At 41.5% G+C, this 13,927-nt stretch overlaps 2 protein-coding genes across 2 annotated transcripts; both read right to left on the bottom strand.

The window, feature by feature from the left end:
• Positions 1–744: 744 nt before the first annotated feature.
• On the bottom strand, positions 745–4,555 carry LOC145462256 (uncharacterized). Its single transcript, XM_081445759.1, has 2 exons — positions 4,542–4,555; positions 745–3,716 (listed from the first exon to the last, which is right to left on the bottom strand). Exons 1-2 carry the CDS (start codon positions 4,553–4,555, stop codon positions 3,194–3,196), a joined length of 537 nt encoding a protein of 178 aa, XP_081301885.1. The 3' UTR covers positions 745–3,193.
• A 5,424-nt stretch (positions 4,556–9,979) lies between these two features.
• Positions 9,980–11,345, bottom strand: LOC145462480 (uncharacterized). The gene is made up of 2 exons (XM_081446017.1): positions 11,250–11,345; positions 9,980–10,652 (listed from the first exon to the last, which is right to left on the bottom strand). The coding sequence occupies exon 2, from the start codon at positions 10,634–10,636 to the stop codon at positions 9,995–9,997; it is 642 nt and encodes a 213-aa protein (XP_081302143.1). The 5' UTR covers positions 10,637–10,652; positions 11,250–11,345; the 3' UTR covers positions 9,980–9,994.
• Positions 11,346–13,927: the final 2,582 nt, after the last annotated feature.

Here is a 13,927-nt window from a genome sequence, read left to right on the forward strand (position 1 = left end):
CCCTGTTGTCCATCTACCAATCCCCTCTTCAGGCGTGGTGGCGGTGATTTCGAATCTACGCCGACAAACTGGTTGACACGTCGAAAATTCGTCGTCTACAGCACGATTCCTTAGGACTCGCAGCAACTTACATCATGGCCAACACTCACAGAGCTCCAAAGCAGTGGGGCCTCACCAAGAATGAGATTACCAATAGCTTCGAAAACTGGAGACGAAACTTGATGTAAACTTTGTCGCTCGACAGTAATTTAGCGTCATTCCTTGTTGAAACCGCTACGTGGGGCAAAAAGACAAGAGCCTAACCCCTTCGCGATTTCACGGAAGACGAAGAAACTAGGGACTTTAAGCAAAGACAACGCGGACGGCGACGGGAACGCCATAAGATCAGGGAAAAGCCAAAAGGTCCACTACTCATGACTGGCGAGAAACAAGTTGACGTTCTGCGTTCGGGCCCGACGTGAGTGAAGCTCATTTCGCGTTGTCTGAAAACGTGAGTTTTCGCTTTCGTTTCCTCTGCTGTGTCAACGCTAAATAACCCGTGTTACTAATTTCGAGGAACTTTAATGCTTGTGTTCTCTTGTTATGTGAGATATTTCATTTTAAAGAAACGTCGGGAAATCTGAAGCAAACTCAAGCCAGTCGGCGAACATGTGAGTACCGTAAAATATCTTTTTGAAAACTACTGTAAATAAAGACAACTTACATGAATTTCAATCGAAATTTTTCCTTCGAGAAGTACTCAAATGTCAAATGGCTCATCATGGTGAAATTCTAACACATTTAAAAGGGTAGACACCATTAAAACTTGCGTAGCTGTTTCCATTTTCAGTCGTAAGGTCAGTGGTTTACTTAGATCTTTATCAGTCGGCACACTGATTTGTCGCGCCAGTCTGATTAAACACCTGCTGATAATAAGTTCGTTTACTTCATCGTACAACTCAGCGAGAAGGGGCAAGTTGCGTTTGTGGAAGCGAAATTCGGACCGGCACTCGTCGTCTTCAAACCATCGAAGTTAAAATCAGGAAAGGAATCATAAGGTTGGTCGAGATGATTCGACCGGTTTAAATCGTACAAGAGTAGAAGTTCGTGATCGTTTAACACACCTTCATCGTGGATTATTAAGAGTTGATTGCGAACATCTTTCAATGAAGTGATCCTAGTTCATCCTGATAAACAGAGGACGAATATCGATAATGTCAATAAACTTGACAGTGCGGAAACCGCGGTTTCCGACGGTGCTGCTTAATGTTTGTGAATTCCCGCCACAACGACGGTCTCTCCCCAGCCTTCTCACAGGTTTCGGCGTCCCCGTCGCCGTCCGCGTTCCCGCTGCTTAAAGTCCCTACTTCCGGAGCGAGGACGTCGAACTGAACAGCCCAACAGAAAGTTAATTTCCTGGAATTTATGCTTAGGCAAAGTCGCTAACAATTGCTCCGTAATACAAGGTCCTCGCTGGTGAAGAACTCAACTTCAATCCAAACGGTTTGGAACATGATTTGCGAGCATTGAGGCTTCCAAGTGACAGGGGCCCACTTTCTTGATTTTGCGAACCTGCATTTAGAAGCTGGTGAACGACCCGAAGATCTCTTTCAATGCCTCATGGCCTTCGTAGAGGGCACTTTTCCCCGCACCAATAGCCTGTCCCACCATGGCGAAGTCCCCACTGAGAACGAGGAACTTACCCCCACCTCAGAGAATTTTATCGTCCTTACATGGCTAAGCCTGGTTCATCCTGATCTACCCAAGGTACTAGTCAAACAACGATGCGGAACTGAGTTACGATCCCGGACCCAAGCGTCTACCCATAAAACCAGACATAATGCAGGCCCTGTCTTCTCTTCTTGACGAGATACGTACTGCCGACGACGCCAAGATCATGCGCACCGCATTTCCTGGCTCTCGTAAGACCAGGGCTCAGAGAAGAATCCCATTCTTTTCTGCGCCCTGGTAAGACCGACACCAGAGCTCTGTACATGCAGAGCAGCCACATGTATGTATAACTTACCTGACTTACCACGCTCGTATACGACTATTTCGACAAAGTTTGTCCCACAAAACGTAATCGTACGCCACAAGGCCGATTGATACTTATCGTTGCTTGATTGAGTTTGTTTCAGCAAGAAGGAACTGAGGGAAGCATGAGTACACGTGTTTGTGCTGTGTCATTCCATCACGCTGACACACCTTGCGGCTTCAATCAAGCAACCGTAAACCATTGCCCATAATACTCTTCGACTTTTTTGCCCTGGGGCAACCTTTCTCAAAACAGCTGTAGAAGAAAAGGCAGTAGTCACGCGCCTCGTTTTCTTTATAATCGTGTCCTCTTTTATCGACACAGAACGTTTCAATGTCGAAAACATATTCAATTGCAAGAAAAGGCCATTTTACAGTTGTGTGCTTTGTTACCTGGCTTATGAATGTAAGCAAGGCTCGAGGTGACCTTGATACCTCTCTCCTTTTCTCATTCTGGCAACAACTTAATTTACACAACAAAAGCGGTGAGGTCTGTATCAAAACAAGGTCACCAGCAGCCTTGCTACCATTCAAAGGCCAGGTCACTGAACCGACAACAGTAAAATGGTCTATTCGCGACATATTCAACTAATCCTGTGAATACAGGCAGACGAGAGATCCTGGAGGAATATTTATGATAGAGTATTCGCTCTGTGCTATGCCTTATTTATTGTGATGAAACTAAAAGACTGGACACCAAAGACAGTTTAGTGACGATTTTATTTCGTGATGTAAATCTTATTTGTAAAAAAAATGTAAATCTTATTTACAGTGGTCATGCACTTAGCTATACAAGCACTAAGCTTAGCTAGTTTACAGGCATGCCACTGAAACAAAGGAAACAAATATTTCAAATAAACGAAACATAGTTAAAAATCCCAACTGGCAGGAGGCAGACAAGTTGGCTATTTACAAAGCGTGACCGAGGATTTGAACTCGGGACTACCGAGAAACAAATCCCGCTTGTGGCAGGGTGGAGGCCTTGAACCCAGGACCTCCGGATTACAACACCAGCGCCCCAAACCATTCGACCACGCTGCTCCTCCTGACCTTATTTTTCGGCAGAAAGTCTCGAGCTGTCCCAGTTCTAAATCCCACACTATTTAAAATATTTTAAATCAAGAATTTATATTTATGTATAGTTTGTGTTATTTAGGTGAAGTTTGACCTTGAGGTAATCTCAGATTTCTTTAGTACACCAATACATAAAAACCTTAATCATAATACCGTCTAAATCGATGCCTTTATCCAAGAAATGTTTTCTCACTACCTCATTGAACAACTCTCGAAAAGACTCCTTTGTGGGGTCTGTACCACTGGCAATAACAGAACCGGAAGCAAAGCAATCATATGCTTGTTCAAAAGAGGCCACCGACATAGTAAAACTGAAACTTGAGTTTCCTTCAAGGTCACTGAACAGCTTTTGGGTCGTTGAGCTAAAAACCTGTTTCCATCCGTCCTGGAAGGGAAGCACAATAGATTTCTTCTTGTACAAGGGAGCCTGGAATTCCCAAAGATCTGCCATCCAGGGTACAGAATAGTCAGGCATTACTGAAAAGATGCCAAACATTCCACCTGGCACAAGCACTCGGTTGATCTCCCGAAGAGCTGACGTGTTGGCAAACCAGTGGAAGCTCTGAGAGGCAATCACAACATCCACACTTAAATCAGGGAGGCCTAAAAACACAAGACAATACACAATCCTTCAACTCAAAAATTGGCATTATTAGTTAGATGCATGGGATTCGCTCAGTGTTAGGCGTTTTAGTCTATACCAGTGCATTATGCTTTCGCAGTCTCTTGCACACCGAGATTCGATGTCGAACGGAGGCAGTGGTAAATCCTGCTCGCGGCGGCTGAGGAGGAGGGAACACGATTTACTCACCAAGTTATTGCTTTAGGCCCCGTCCACAGTACGCCCGAGAAATTTGAAAACGCATCAAATGATTTCTGGAGAGTAACTTATGTGCGAGCCTGCGAGCCGGAGTCGGAGCCGCGAGCCGCGAGCCGACCGCGAGCCTATTTCTGCGAGCCTATTTCTGCAAGCCACTGTTTTTTGTTTACTTTTGTTTTAGTTTTATTTATTTTTTTGCAATTTTGCAACATTAATTTTGCACTCAGTAAAGCTACACTTGGCAGGAGAAGCCAAAAAAAAATTCGATCTTCTTTCGTGCGTGAAATTAAGGCTAAGTAATTTTTTCGTCTGTAAATTCAATTTCATCGAACGAATTTTAGGTAATTATGATATATCGATAACATAAATTGGCTGCCGGTTGCCCGTTGTTTTTTCTGTCGGGCAACCAGACTCTTGATTTTACAAAGTCGAAAGACCACTTTTTTCGGGAGATTTAAAAGTTTGGGAATAAAACCCGTCCGCTCGGCAATGATCTGATGATAATCTGAAGTTGGTTTATAAACTTACTGACACAATACAGTGCACGCTTAGCTTACGTTACATGACGGTGAAACACGGATACATGCAATAGTTTGAAGGAGTGAGCTACAAACCCGGGGACAAATAAACCGACCTTTTTTCGTTCATTTTCATAAAGGACAAAAACTGTAAGCTTAGCTTATGTAAGATTGAAAGAGTAAAAAGAGAATTCCCTTATTACTTCATGGGCACTTCAACTTGTTTTAAGACCCGATAACGCGAAAATTCGCCCTTTGAAAACCCGTACAACTCTTAACAAATAAAATGAAAATTAGGAAATGTTTACCTCGCTTGCAGCTACCAAATTCTGGTAATGTAAGAGCAAAACTGTAAAAATATCAGTCCTAAAATATCTGCGTAATTTAAGCGTACTTTATTAAAACCCACTATAATTAAGGTAGAAATATAAAAAATTAAAGGAGAAGCACTCTCAATCATCCTCACTTGCCATGGACCATGCAATAAATACCATATTAGGGCGTTAGGCCCTGTTTTGTATTTTTAGGTGAGAACCTTTCGGGGCTCGCGGCTCGGGCTCGCAGACTCGCAAAATAGCCTCCCCTATTGGAAAGAAGTTGTGTTCTCCGGAATTCCAATAAATGTATCCGTGATATATACATGGATAATGGTATACTTCATTCCTTCTGACAAACCAAAACACCCTAATCATTTAAGAAAATGACTTCTACTCGTTACAAGGATGCATGTCTTGGCCGGAGTATTTTCCAAGTTTGGTCATCAACTTGAACTATCTCTTTCACTATTACTGTGAACTACATCATCTTCTTGAAATTTTGTGTAAATAGCCTGTAAAAACGATGTCCATATTGTCACAAGAATTTAAACTGTGACATGGGTTCTCAATTAGTTCCAACCTATAAGCGGAACCTTGTCTTACTGTACTGCTGAGATAAAAGAGGCCCTGATTGCAGGGTGACTCTCACTGGGTGGTTCATGGCTTCCAGTGACCCAATGAGATACACTAAATCTCAGGCAATGATACACACTGCACAAAAGCTGATGTAAGGCCAGGTCTGAGAAATTCCGTCCTCTTGAGTTCCGTGTAAAGTTGGAAAGGGCAACTTTTGAGTTAAAACTGTAGAAATAACATGCAGTATTCAAGTATTCACATACGTTACAAAGAAGCAAGATATGTAGACAAAAATATCGGTTAAGATCCATCTGCGTCCGATCGATCGTTCGATTGATCGATCCATAGTGCGTGGACATAATCGATCAGCAGTGTTAGTAAGGTAACCCAAAGAAATGTGGAGCAGAATAACGTTGAAGTCCAGCGTTTAAATGGAAAATACGAGCGAAATTCCGCTTTTCACAGATTTCCAGTCGCCGGACAGAAATCCGAACAGCGGTCAACTGGAGCGCATTGCAATATTTGCCCAAGCTACATTCCGAACCGTGTCGAACCCTATGAGCTTGATAACGATGTGACGACACCGCGGAAATACGTTTTTTGGGGCGCGATACAGTATTTTGCTGGTCAGCGGTACACCTTAACAAAACTACAAAATGCCTGCAAGTTTTACAGTGTTATCGCAGCGAGTCTTGTCGACAGTGAAAAAGATACAAAACTTAGAGCGCACACTGTAAACTTAGCTTTTAAACTCCGCTCATTTGTTGGATAGTTCTCAGTTAATATTATATATTGTGCCAAAGCCAAACTGAACTTGCACACGGTGTGAAATTGTTGTTGTTTCGTGAAAGTTCATGCTCGCAAGGGGCGAGCCAGTGGCAATTTACGTTACGATGTGCGCTAAGGCTAAAACTAAGCAGCTTTTGTGTTGCTGTAGCGGTGTTATGAGGACATCAACTTCTCAAGTTTGTTGAATTGATGGGCTTGAACCGTGTGAATCGGTATGTCAACGGCATTTCGATCAAATTCGTCGGGAAGACAAGCTCGTGTTCGTCCACTTGTTCGATTGGGGGCACTCGCGTAAGTAAACACGGTCATCCTGTCTCCACTCGGTATCACCAAATTATGGACGAAGTTGGCCGAAATCGAAGCAGTGCTTCGTATAAATCTTGGACATGTTGGTGTAACAAGTGTAGGACTGAATCCCTAAAAGGGTTCAAAATCTGGCCTCAACTCGGGGAAGAATTCACCGAGGTATGTTTTATCATAAAATATCCAATTTTAATTATACTGTACTTCAGTAAGCTTGAGACTGGCGAAAATAAAATTTTAAATTTTCATGTTTATTATTGTTTCTTTGTTTCTCGTCATAATTTCGAATTGTTGCAGTTCTGTATTTTGCTTTTAGCTTCTCTAAAGTGTGAAAATTATTTTAAGCTAGTTGCATAGCTATTAGAGTTTAGAAACAAAGCTATTTAGCTATTAGAAAAAACCACAAGAAGTACATGACATCTGATTATCTTAAGATGGCAGAAGACATGGAATACAAAGCTGTTAAAAGGGTAATTAAAAATACATGCATATGTTATTGCAAGACAATGAAATTACCATAAGATCTGGGTAATAACAACTTCCAATTGAAACTCAATAAATGAATTTCATTTTTAGTTATAGATAGGCTATCCCCCCTGTATTCACACAGCAATCTTTTGATTGAAAGGCCACCCAGATAATGTCTGACCACATTACCTTAGAGCCTGAGACTCTGCATAACTTTCTAAGATTAATATTTGTTTACATATTACTATTATCTGGATTTCCCAATAGAAAACTTCTTCTATTGTACATTTTTTTCTATTTTGGCTCAGCAAAATTAACAAATGTTTAACGCCAAAGCGTGCACTATTGAGTTATGATGCACACGGGAGGTTGCTAAGCACGAAAGAAGCGTAAGAGTCGCACGAGGCGATAGCCAAGTGCGACTCTGGCTTCTTGAGTGCTTAGCAAACCTCCCAAGTGCATCCATAACTCAATAGTGCACGCTATGGCGTTTACCATTTGTTTTATAACATAACATTGAGACATTGGAACGACAGAAGTCCTTTTATTGAGCTACATCACACAAAAATGTTCGTGTAGCCTTACATGACAAGAGAAAACAAGCGCGCGAAAATTTATTCATGACAACTGACTGCACACCAGTAACTCGACAAAGTTTCATCTTCAGACAACTGTGAAGACAATTTTGCATTTCTGGCAAAAGAACGTCGACCATTACTTTGGAAACAATGTCTGTCAAAAGATTTGCTTTGTAAACATCAGCACACACGTCAGCAGCATACACCCATGGGCAAATAGTAGACGCTAAATTAACCAATCAGAGCGCGCGCTTTGCTTTAGTTATGTTATAAATCCTTTTAGATACTGTCCATGGATGATTTCCACAACATCAGTGCCGTAAAAACACCGAGAGAACAGTGACCAATGCTTTCCATATGGCAACTCCTCTCCTGAACATTCAGCCATCTGTTGATGGTGGGGAGAGGCAGGGGGCAGGAGCCTGGGAGAATATGGGGCAGGAGCCCGGGAGAATAGGGGGCAAGAATCCGGAGAGAAATGCAAAATGCTAATTTTTGTCATTCATTAAGGCTTCAAATACTTTCAAAAACAAGAACTGAAAATGTTACTTGACTTTCATTTAGTGTCTTTAGAGACTTCTAGGCCGACGGGCAAAGAAAAATTCACCCTTGGGCTCAAAATGAGGCCCAAAATGAAACCCTTTGACAGTGGTTACGTCATAGGTCATTCACTTGAAAGACATGGGTAAGAGTAGCAAGGCTGAAAACGAAGGAAAAGGAAATGCCCAAGGGGTGTGCAGCTAAATGACTAAGATGTGTTTTGAGTCTCTTAAGGTAATTCCTCTGAAATAAAAGTGACAATAGATTTTTGTTCAAACTTTGTCCACTGAATATTTGTCATGATAACTTCAATTTTGAAATAAAAAAGGGGGGTGCCCATGCTCATTAAGGAGCAGTGAGGCATTGAAAATGCCCCATTTTAGCATTATTTAATGCTTATTATAAGAACGCATTCCCAGTAATTGTAACATCTTTGTGAGCCCGGACTCATAAGAACACGCATTAAACTACAGTCAATACATTGTGTCGGACATAAATAAACGTTTTAAGTTTGATTCAGACGGAAAGCTAAATCCTTGGTTAAAAATTTGAACCAAATTTCTTGACGTGGTTAACGACTGCCAAATAGGAAAGACCACCGTGTATCTGCTATTTTTCTTATTTATTCAATTTTCAGCAATAGAAATTAGATCAGTTTTATCTCACGCAAAGCTTATGATTAGTTGATTACAATGAGTGGAAAAAAAATTGGGGTGCCTGTGCTCGTTGGTGAGCTAGAACCATTTTTTAACTGACAGAGCTCAATATCAAGGCAAATCCGTCATGTTTTCAACATGCGCGTGCACGAGCGTGCGCTAATGACGCCATAAATTATGCACAGTAAGGATGCGCAATGCAAATGTGAGGAATGACCTTAATTTACAGGGGACAGGAGCAGGACGAACAAGGGTGGGGGCCAAGAGATAGAGGTATGGGAAGTGGGAGGTTCTGACTCCGCTGTCTCTTCCCCCACTTGATGCAGTCCCTTGTCCCTAAGTAAAAGGTAAAGTCTGCATAGAGCCAATTGGCCCATCAGGCCAGGCTTATCTCGGGTTCTGTAGCATGAACCGACTAGGAGTATTTCTACTACCCCCTGCCGGATAGGATGCTAGTCGATCACAGGGTTACCCCCAGCATTATATTCACCAGTACCCATATGTACACCTTTGTGGAGAGAGGCACCGTGAGAGTAAAAGTGTCTTGCCCAAAAACACAACACAATGTCCTTGACAAGGGCTCAAACACGGACTGCTCGATCCATTGCTGAGCGCACTAATCACAAGGCCACCGCACCTCCCACCTTGTCCCTTAGGCCTAACCTTAACCCTAAACCTAAAAAAAGGAGTCTGTAGATTTCAGTCAAGTTTATCTCTTTTATCACTTGTGTATTTGAGACAATTTCTAATTTCTTTGCTTTCTGCCATTCAGTTTACAGTACCAAAGCCTGATTTTAAGTGATTCGCAATTACTGACAGAACTTGTTTTTGCAACTTACAACTTCAGACTTTGCACAAAATTTCTCACTGGAGAAAAGCAATGTTGTAGAACTTAAGTGATGAACTAAATGCAATAAATATTAATTTGTAAGAAATGTATCTGTTCTTTAATACATGCTTTTGTGTCTAGTATCTGAGTTGGATGTAGCGAAGATATATTACCAATGGTTTGTAGACGACAGTAAGCCAATTCAGAGACACAGTGGCATAAACAAACCCACTTGTTAGCCAAATATCACAGGAAAAAAAATAAATTCTTATAAGATTAAATTTGGAAATACAGTTAACAATAAAGATTAGCGAAAAAACTGAGCAACGACGTTTCGGTGTCATCCTGGCACCATTTTCAAGTTAAAAAATATTTGTGCGAAAAGTAAACTAATTTATACCAGTGGTAGAGGTGCGAAATTGAATAAATTAAGATTAAGATAGCTGTTCAATGTTCATGTTCATTCCAATGAGGTGTCAAACACTGGTAATGACTTCAGTGTCTGTTCAAAGCCTAAACAAATACTTTTGCGCGAATGGAGTCTGACTGTGTGTTAAGGCTCGGTTTCTTCTTGCGAATCCACAACATTTCGTGGATCAAGCAATCGAACTTTCCCTGACATTTCTTTAGGATCTTAAAGTTGTTAGTCAGGTCACCAACTGTATCAACTCGGTGTTCATTTTGAAGGTGTTTTCCGATGGCGGTAAATCGGTGTTCCTCAATGCGCTTGTAAAGATGACGGCTAGTATAACCGACGTATTCTGCATCACACAGATCACATATATAGTTATAAACAACGCACTGTTGATTGATCAAAGGTGGTTTTGGCTCTTGTACTTTGAGATCATCGCCAATTTTACGGCTTCTGAACACCGGCTGTAGTTTGTGATCAAGTTTATTACTCAAGTCCGAGAGATGTTTCTTTACTATGTCCGCTGATTTCTGGTCTTTAAAAGGCAGGACAATGCGGTAGATATTCTCTGTTGGAGGCGTCGATCTTGTGTCTGGTGACATCACTGAATTAACGAAACGGGTGATGGTGGAGTTCACAAGAGAATCTGAGTACTTGAGGTTAGAAAAGATCAGTTTAAGGCGTTCGCATTCTGTTGAGAATAGTTCCCATGTTGAGGACAAGCGGTAAGCACGGTTTAACATGGTTTTAACTAAAGATCTTTTATAATAGTTGTCGACATGACTTTGGTGGTGTAAGAGGAGACCAGTGTTTGTGGGTTTACGGTAAACACTTGTTACCAGCTTGCAGCCCTTCTTGCATATTTCAATGCCGACAAATGGTAGCTTACCGTTAGATGCGATCTCCATGGTGAAGGATATGGATGGATGACAGTTGTTCAAAGTCTTCAGAAAGGCTTCTGCGGTTGGTATGTCTTTCATTGTGGCTAGTGTATCATCCACGTAGCGTCTGTAGAAGTCTGGCAACTTGTTCTCGTTTTGTAGCTTTTCCTCGATAGAACAAAGAAAAGTATTGGCCATTAGGGGACCCAAGGGAGAGCCCATCGCTACTCCATCAATTTGTTGGTTGAGTTGACCGTTAAATTGAAATAGCTGGTCCTTTGTTGCTACTGACAACAAAACCACCTTTGATCAATCAACAGTGCGTTGTTTATAACTATATATGTGATCTGTGTGATGCAGAATACGTCGGTTATACTAGCCGTCATCTTTACAAGCGCATTGAGGAACACCGATTTACCGCCATCGGAAAACACCTTCAAAATGAACACCGAGTTGATACAGTTGGTGACCTGACTAACAACTTTAAGATCCTAAAGAAATGTCAGGGAAAGTTCGATTGCTTGATCCACGAAATGTTGTGGATTCGCAAGAAGAAACCGAGCCTTAACACACAGTCAGACTCCATTCGCGCAAAAGTATTTGTTTAGGCTTTGAACAGACACTGAAGTCATTACCAGTGTTTGACACCTCATTGGAATGAACATGAACATTGAACAGCTATCTTAATCTTAATTTATTCAATTTCGCACCTCTACCACTGGTATAAATTAGTTTACTTTTCGCACAAATATTTTTTAACTTGAAAATGGTGCCAGGATGACACCGAAACGTCATTGCTCAGTTTTGTCGCTAATCTTTATTGTTAACTGTATTTCCAAATTTAATCTTCTAAGAATTTTACAACGCGAAAACCAGCTGCAGTACTTCAGGCGACTTGAAGACTGCAGCAAGAAACAAATCCAATGCGATGGAGCCATCGAGTTTCTTCAGCTTTGCCAGAATTTCGAACTAACTCCTACCTTCGCCAAAGTTGATCAAACAAAGCATATGAAATGGTCAAAGGCTTCCGAGCAATTTTCAACTAATGTCATCGCAGAAGAACTAAGGGCAAAAGTAAAGCAAAATGCGACACTGACGAAGGAACTTAACGGAATCTACGTTGAAATACGCCGAAATTGTTCATCGCTCCAATACATGTGCATCCTGAGAACGATGGTTAACCTCCGCAAAAAGCACTATGAGAAAATGATGAGCGGCCATATCAACAAAATCATGAAGCTGCTAAACAAAGATCACGATGTGGACAAACATATCCAGAACATTTCCTCCTACAAGCTTTCATTCTTCCAGAAGCTTGTTCTGTGTCGAGGTTTGAAGTTTTCCTTGCCGCAACGCATCTCTTCAATGGACATTCAAGCTAGCTTCGAGAAAGCCTTCTGGCAACTGGAGCCTTCATTATCCGATGATAAGAAGGAATTAGCTGCGGCGACCCTTCGATCGATCGCGCTTAACTACATCGAGTGCAAAGCCCCCAAACCACCGAAAGCGCTACAAAGAGCTATTGAGCAACTAAAACGAAGAGGTGACATCGTAATCACGAAACCAGATAAAGGTACAGGAGTAGTTGTTATGGATAAGGCAGAATATGTTCGCCTTTTGAGTGAATCTTCCATCAACGATACAGCTAAATTTACCGCCGTAAGTTCGGAGAGACCCAAGCACGTGGACGACCGCTCAAAAACTACCACCCTTTACTGCAGAAAGAGAAACACCTTGAATCTGTCGTGCGCAAAATTCTCCCAAAACAGATTGCCGACTCAGTTTGCCCGAAAGGATCACGACTCGCCCATCTTTATGGTCTGCCAAAGACTCATAAAGAAAAACTGGCGATGAGGCCCATTCTATCCGCCACAAGTACTTACAACTTCGCCCTCGCGAGATGGCTCGACGATAAACTGAAGCCCCTGTCGATCAACAGCTACACAATATCTGACACATTTTCCTTCGCTGATGAGATTCGCAATCTGAGCCTCAACGAATCTGACATCCTAGTATCTTATGATGTCTCTTCGCTATTTACGAACGTCCCACTACAAGAAACCATCGAGATCCTTGCTGATAGAGCTTTTGTTGACAACTGGTTCAACAAAACACACCATCTAAACATCAGCAAAGCTGATCTAATTGAACTGTTGTCAGTAGCAACAAAGGACCAGCTATTTCAATTTAACGGTCAACTCTACCAACAAATTGATGGAGTAGCGATGGGCTCTCCCTTGGGTCCCCTAATGGCCAATACTTTTCTTTGTTCTATCGACGAAAAGCTACAAAACGAGAACAAGTTGCCAGATTTCTACAGACGCTACGTGGATGATACACTAGCCACAATGAAAGACATACCAACCGCAGAAGCCTTTCTGAAGACTAAAGAAACATCTCTCGGACTTGAGTAATAAACTAGATCACAAACTACAGCCGGTGTTCAGAAGCCGTAAAATTGGCGATGATCTCAAAGTACAAGAGCCAAAACCACCTTTGATCAATCAACAGTGCGTTGTTTATAACTATATATGTGATCTATGTGATGCAGAATACGTCGGTTATACTAGCCGTCATCTTTACAAGCGCATTGAGGAACACCGATTTACCGCCATCGGAAAACACCTTCAAAATGAACACCGAGTTGATACAGTTGGTGACCTGACTAACAACTTTAAGATCCTAAAGAAATGTCAGGGAAAGTTCGATTGCTTGATCCACGAAATGTTGTGGATTCGCAAGAGGAAACCGAGCCTTAACACACAGTCAGACTCCATTCGCGCAAAAGTATTTGTTTAGGCTTTGAACAGACACTGAAGTCATTACCAGTGTTTGACACCTCATTGGAATGAACATGAACATTGAACAGCTATCTTAATCTTAATTTATTCAATTTCGCACCTCTACCACTGGTATAAATTAGTTTACTTTTCGCACAAATATTTTTTAACTTGAAAATGGTGCCAGGATGACACCGAAACGTCGTTGCTCAGTTTTTTCGCTAATCTTTATTGTTAAAAAAATAAATACATATAATTATATAATTTATTGCCATCAGGTGCTATAATGTCTTGTAATAAAGTGGTTACAAGTTAAGTAAGAATCTTACAGAAGGGAGGGTGATACAATATTATGACTTAGGGGATCATAATT

This window comes from Orbicella franksi, chromosome 12, assembly GCF_964199315.1.
Source record: "Orbicella franksi chromosome 12, jaOrbFran1.1, whole genome shotgun sequence".
Taxonomy (NCBI): domain Eukaryota; kingdom Metazoa; phylum Cnidaria; class Anthozoa; order Scleractinia; family Merulinidae; genus Orbicella; species Orbicella franksi.

Bases quoted from the DNA above. Each gene is read 5' to 3' on its own strand.
- LOC145462480 (XM_081446017.1), bottom strand. From the start codon at position 10,636: ATGTTAAACCGTGCTTACCGCTTGTCCTCAACATGGGAACTATTCTCA.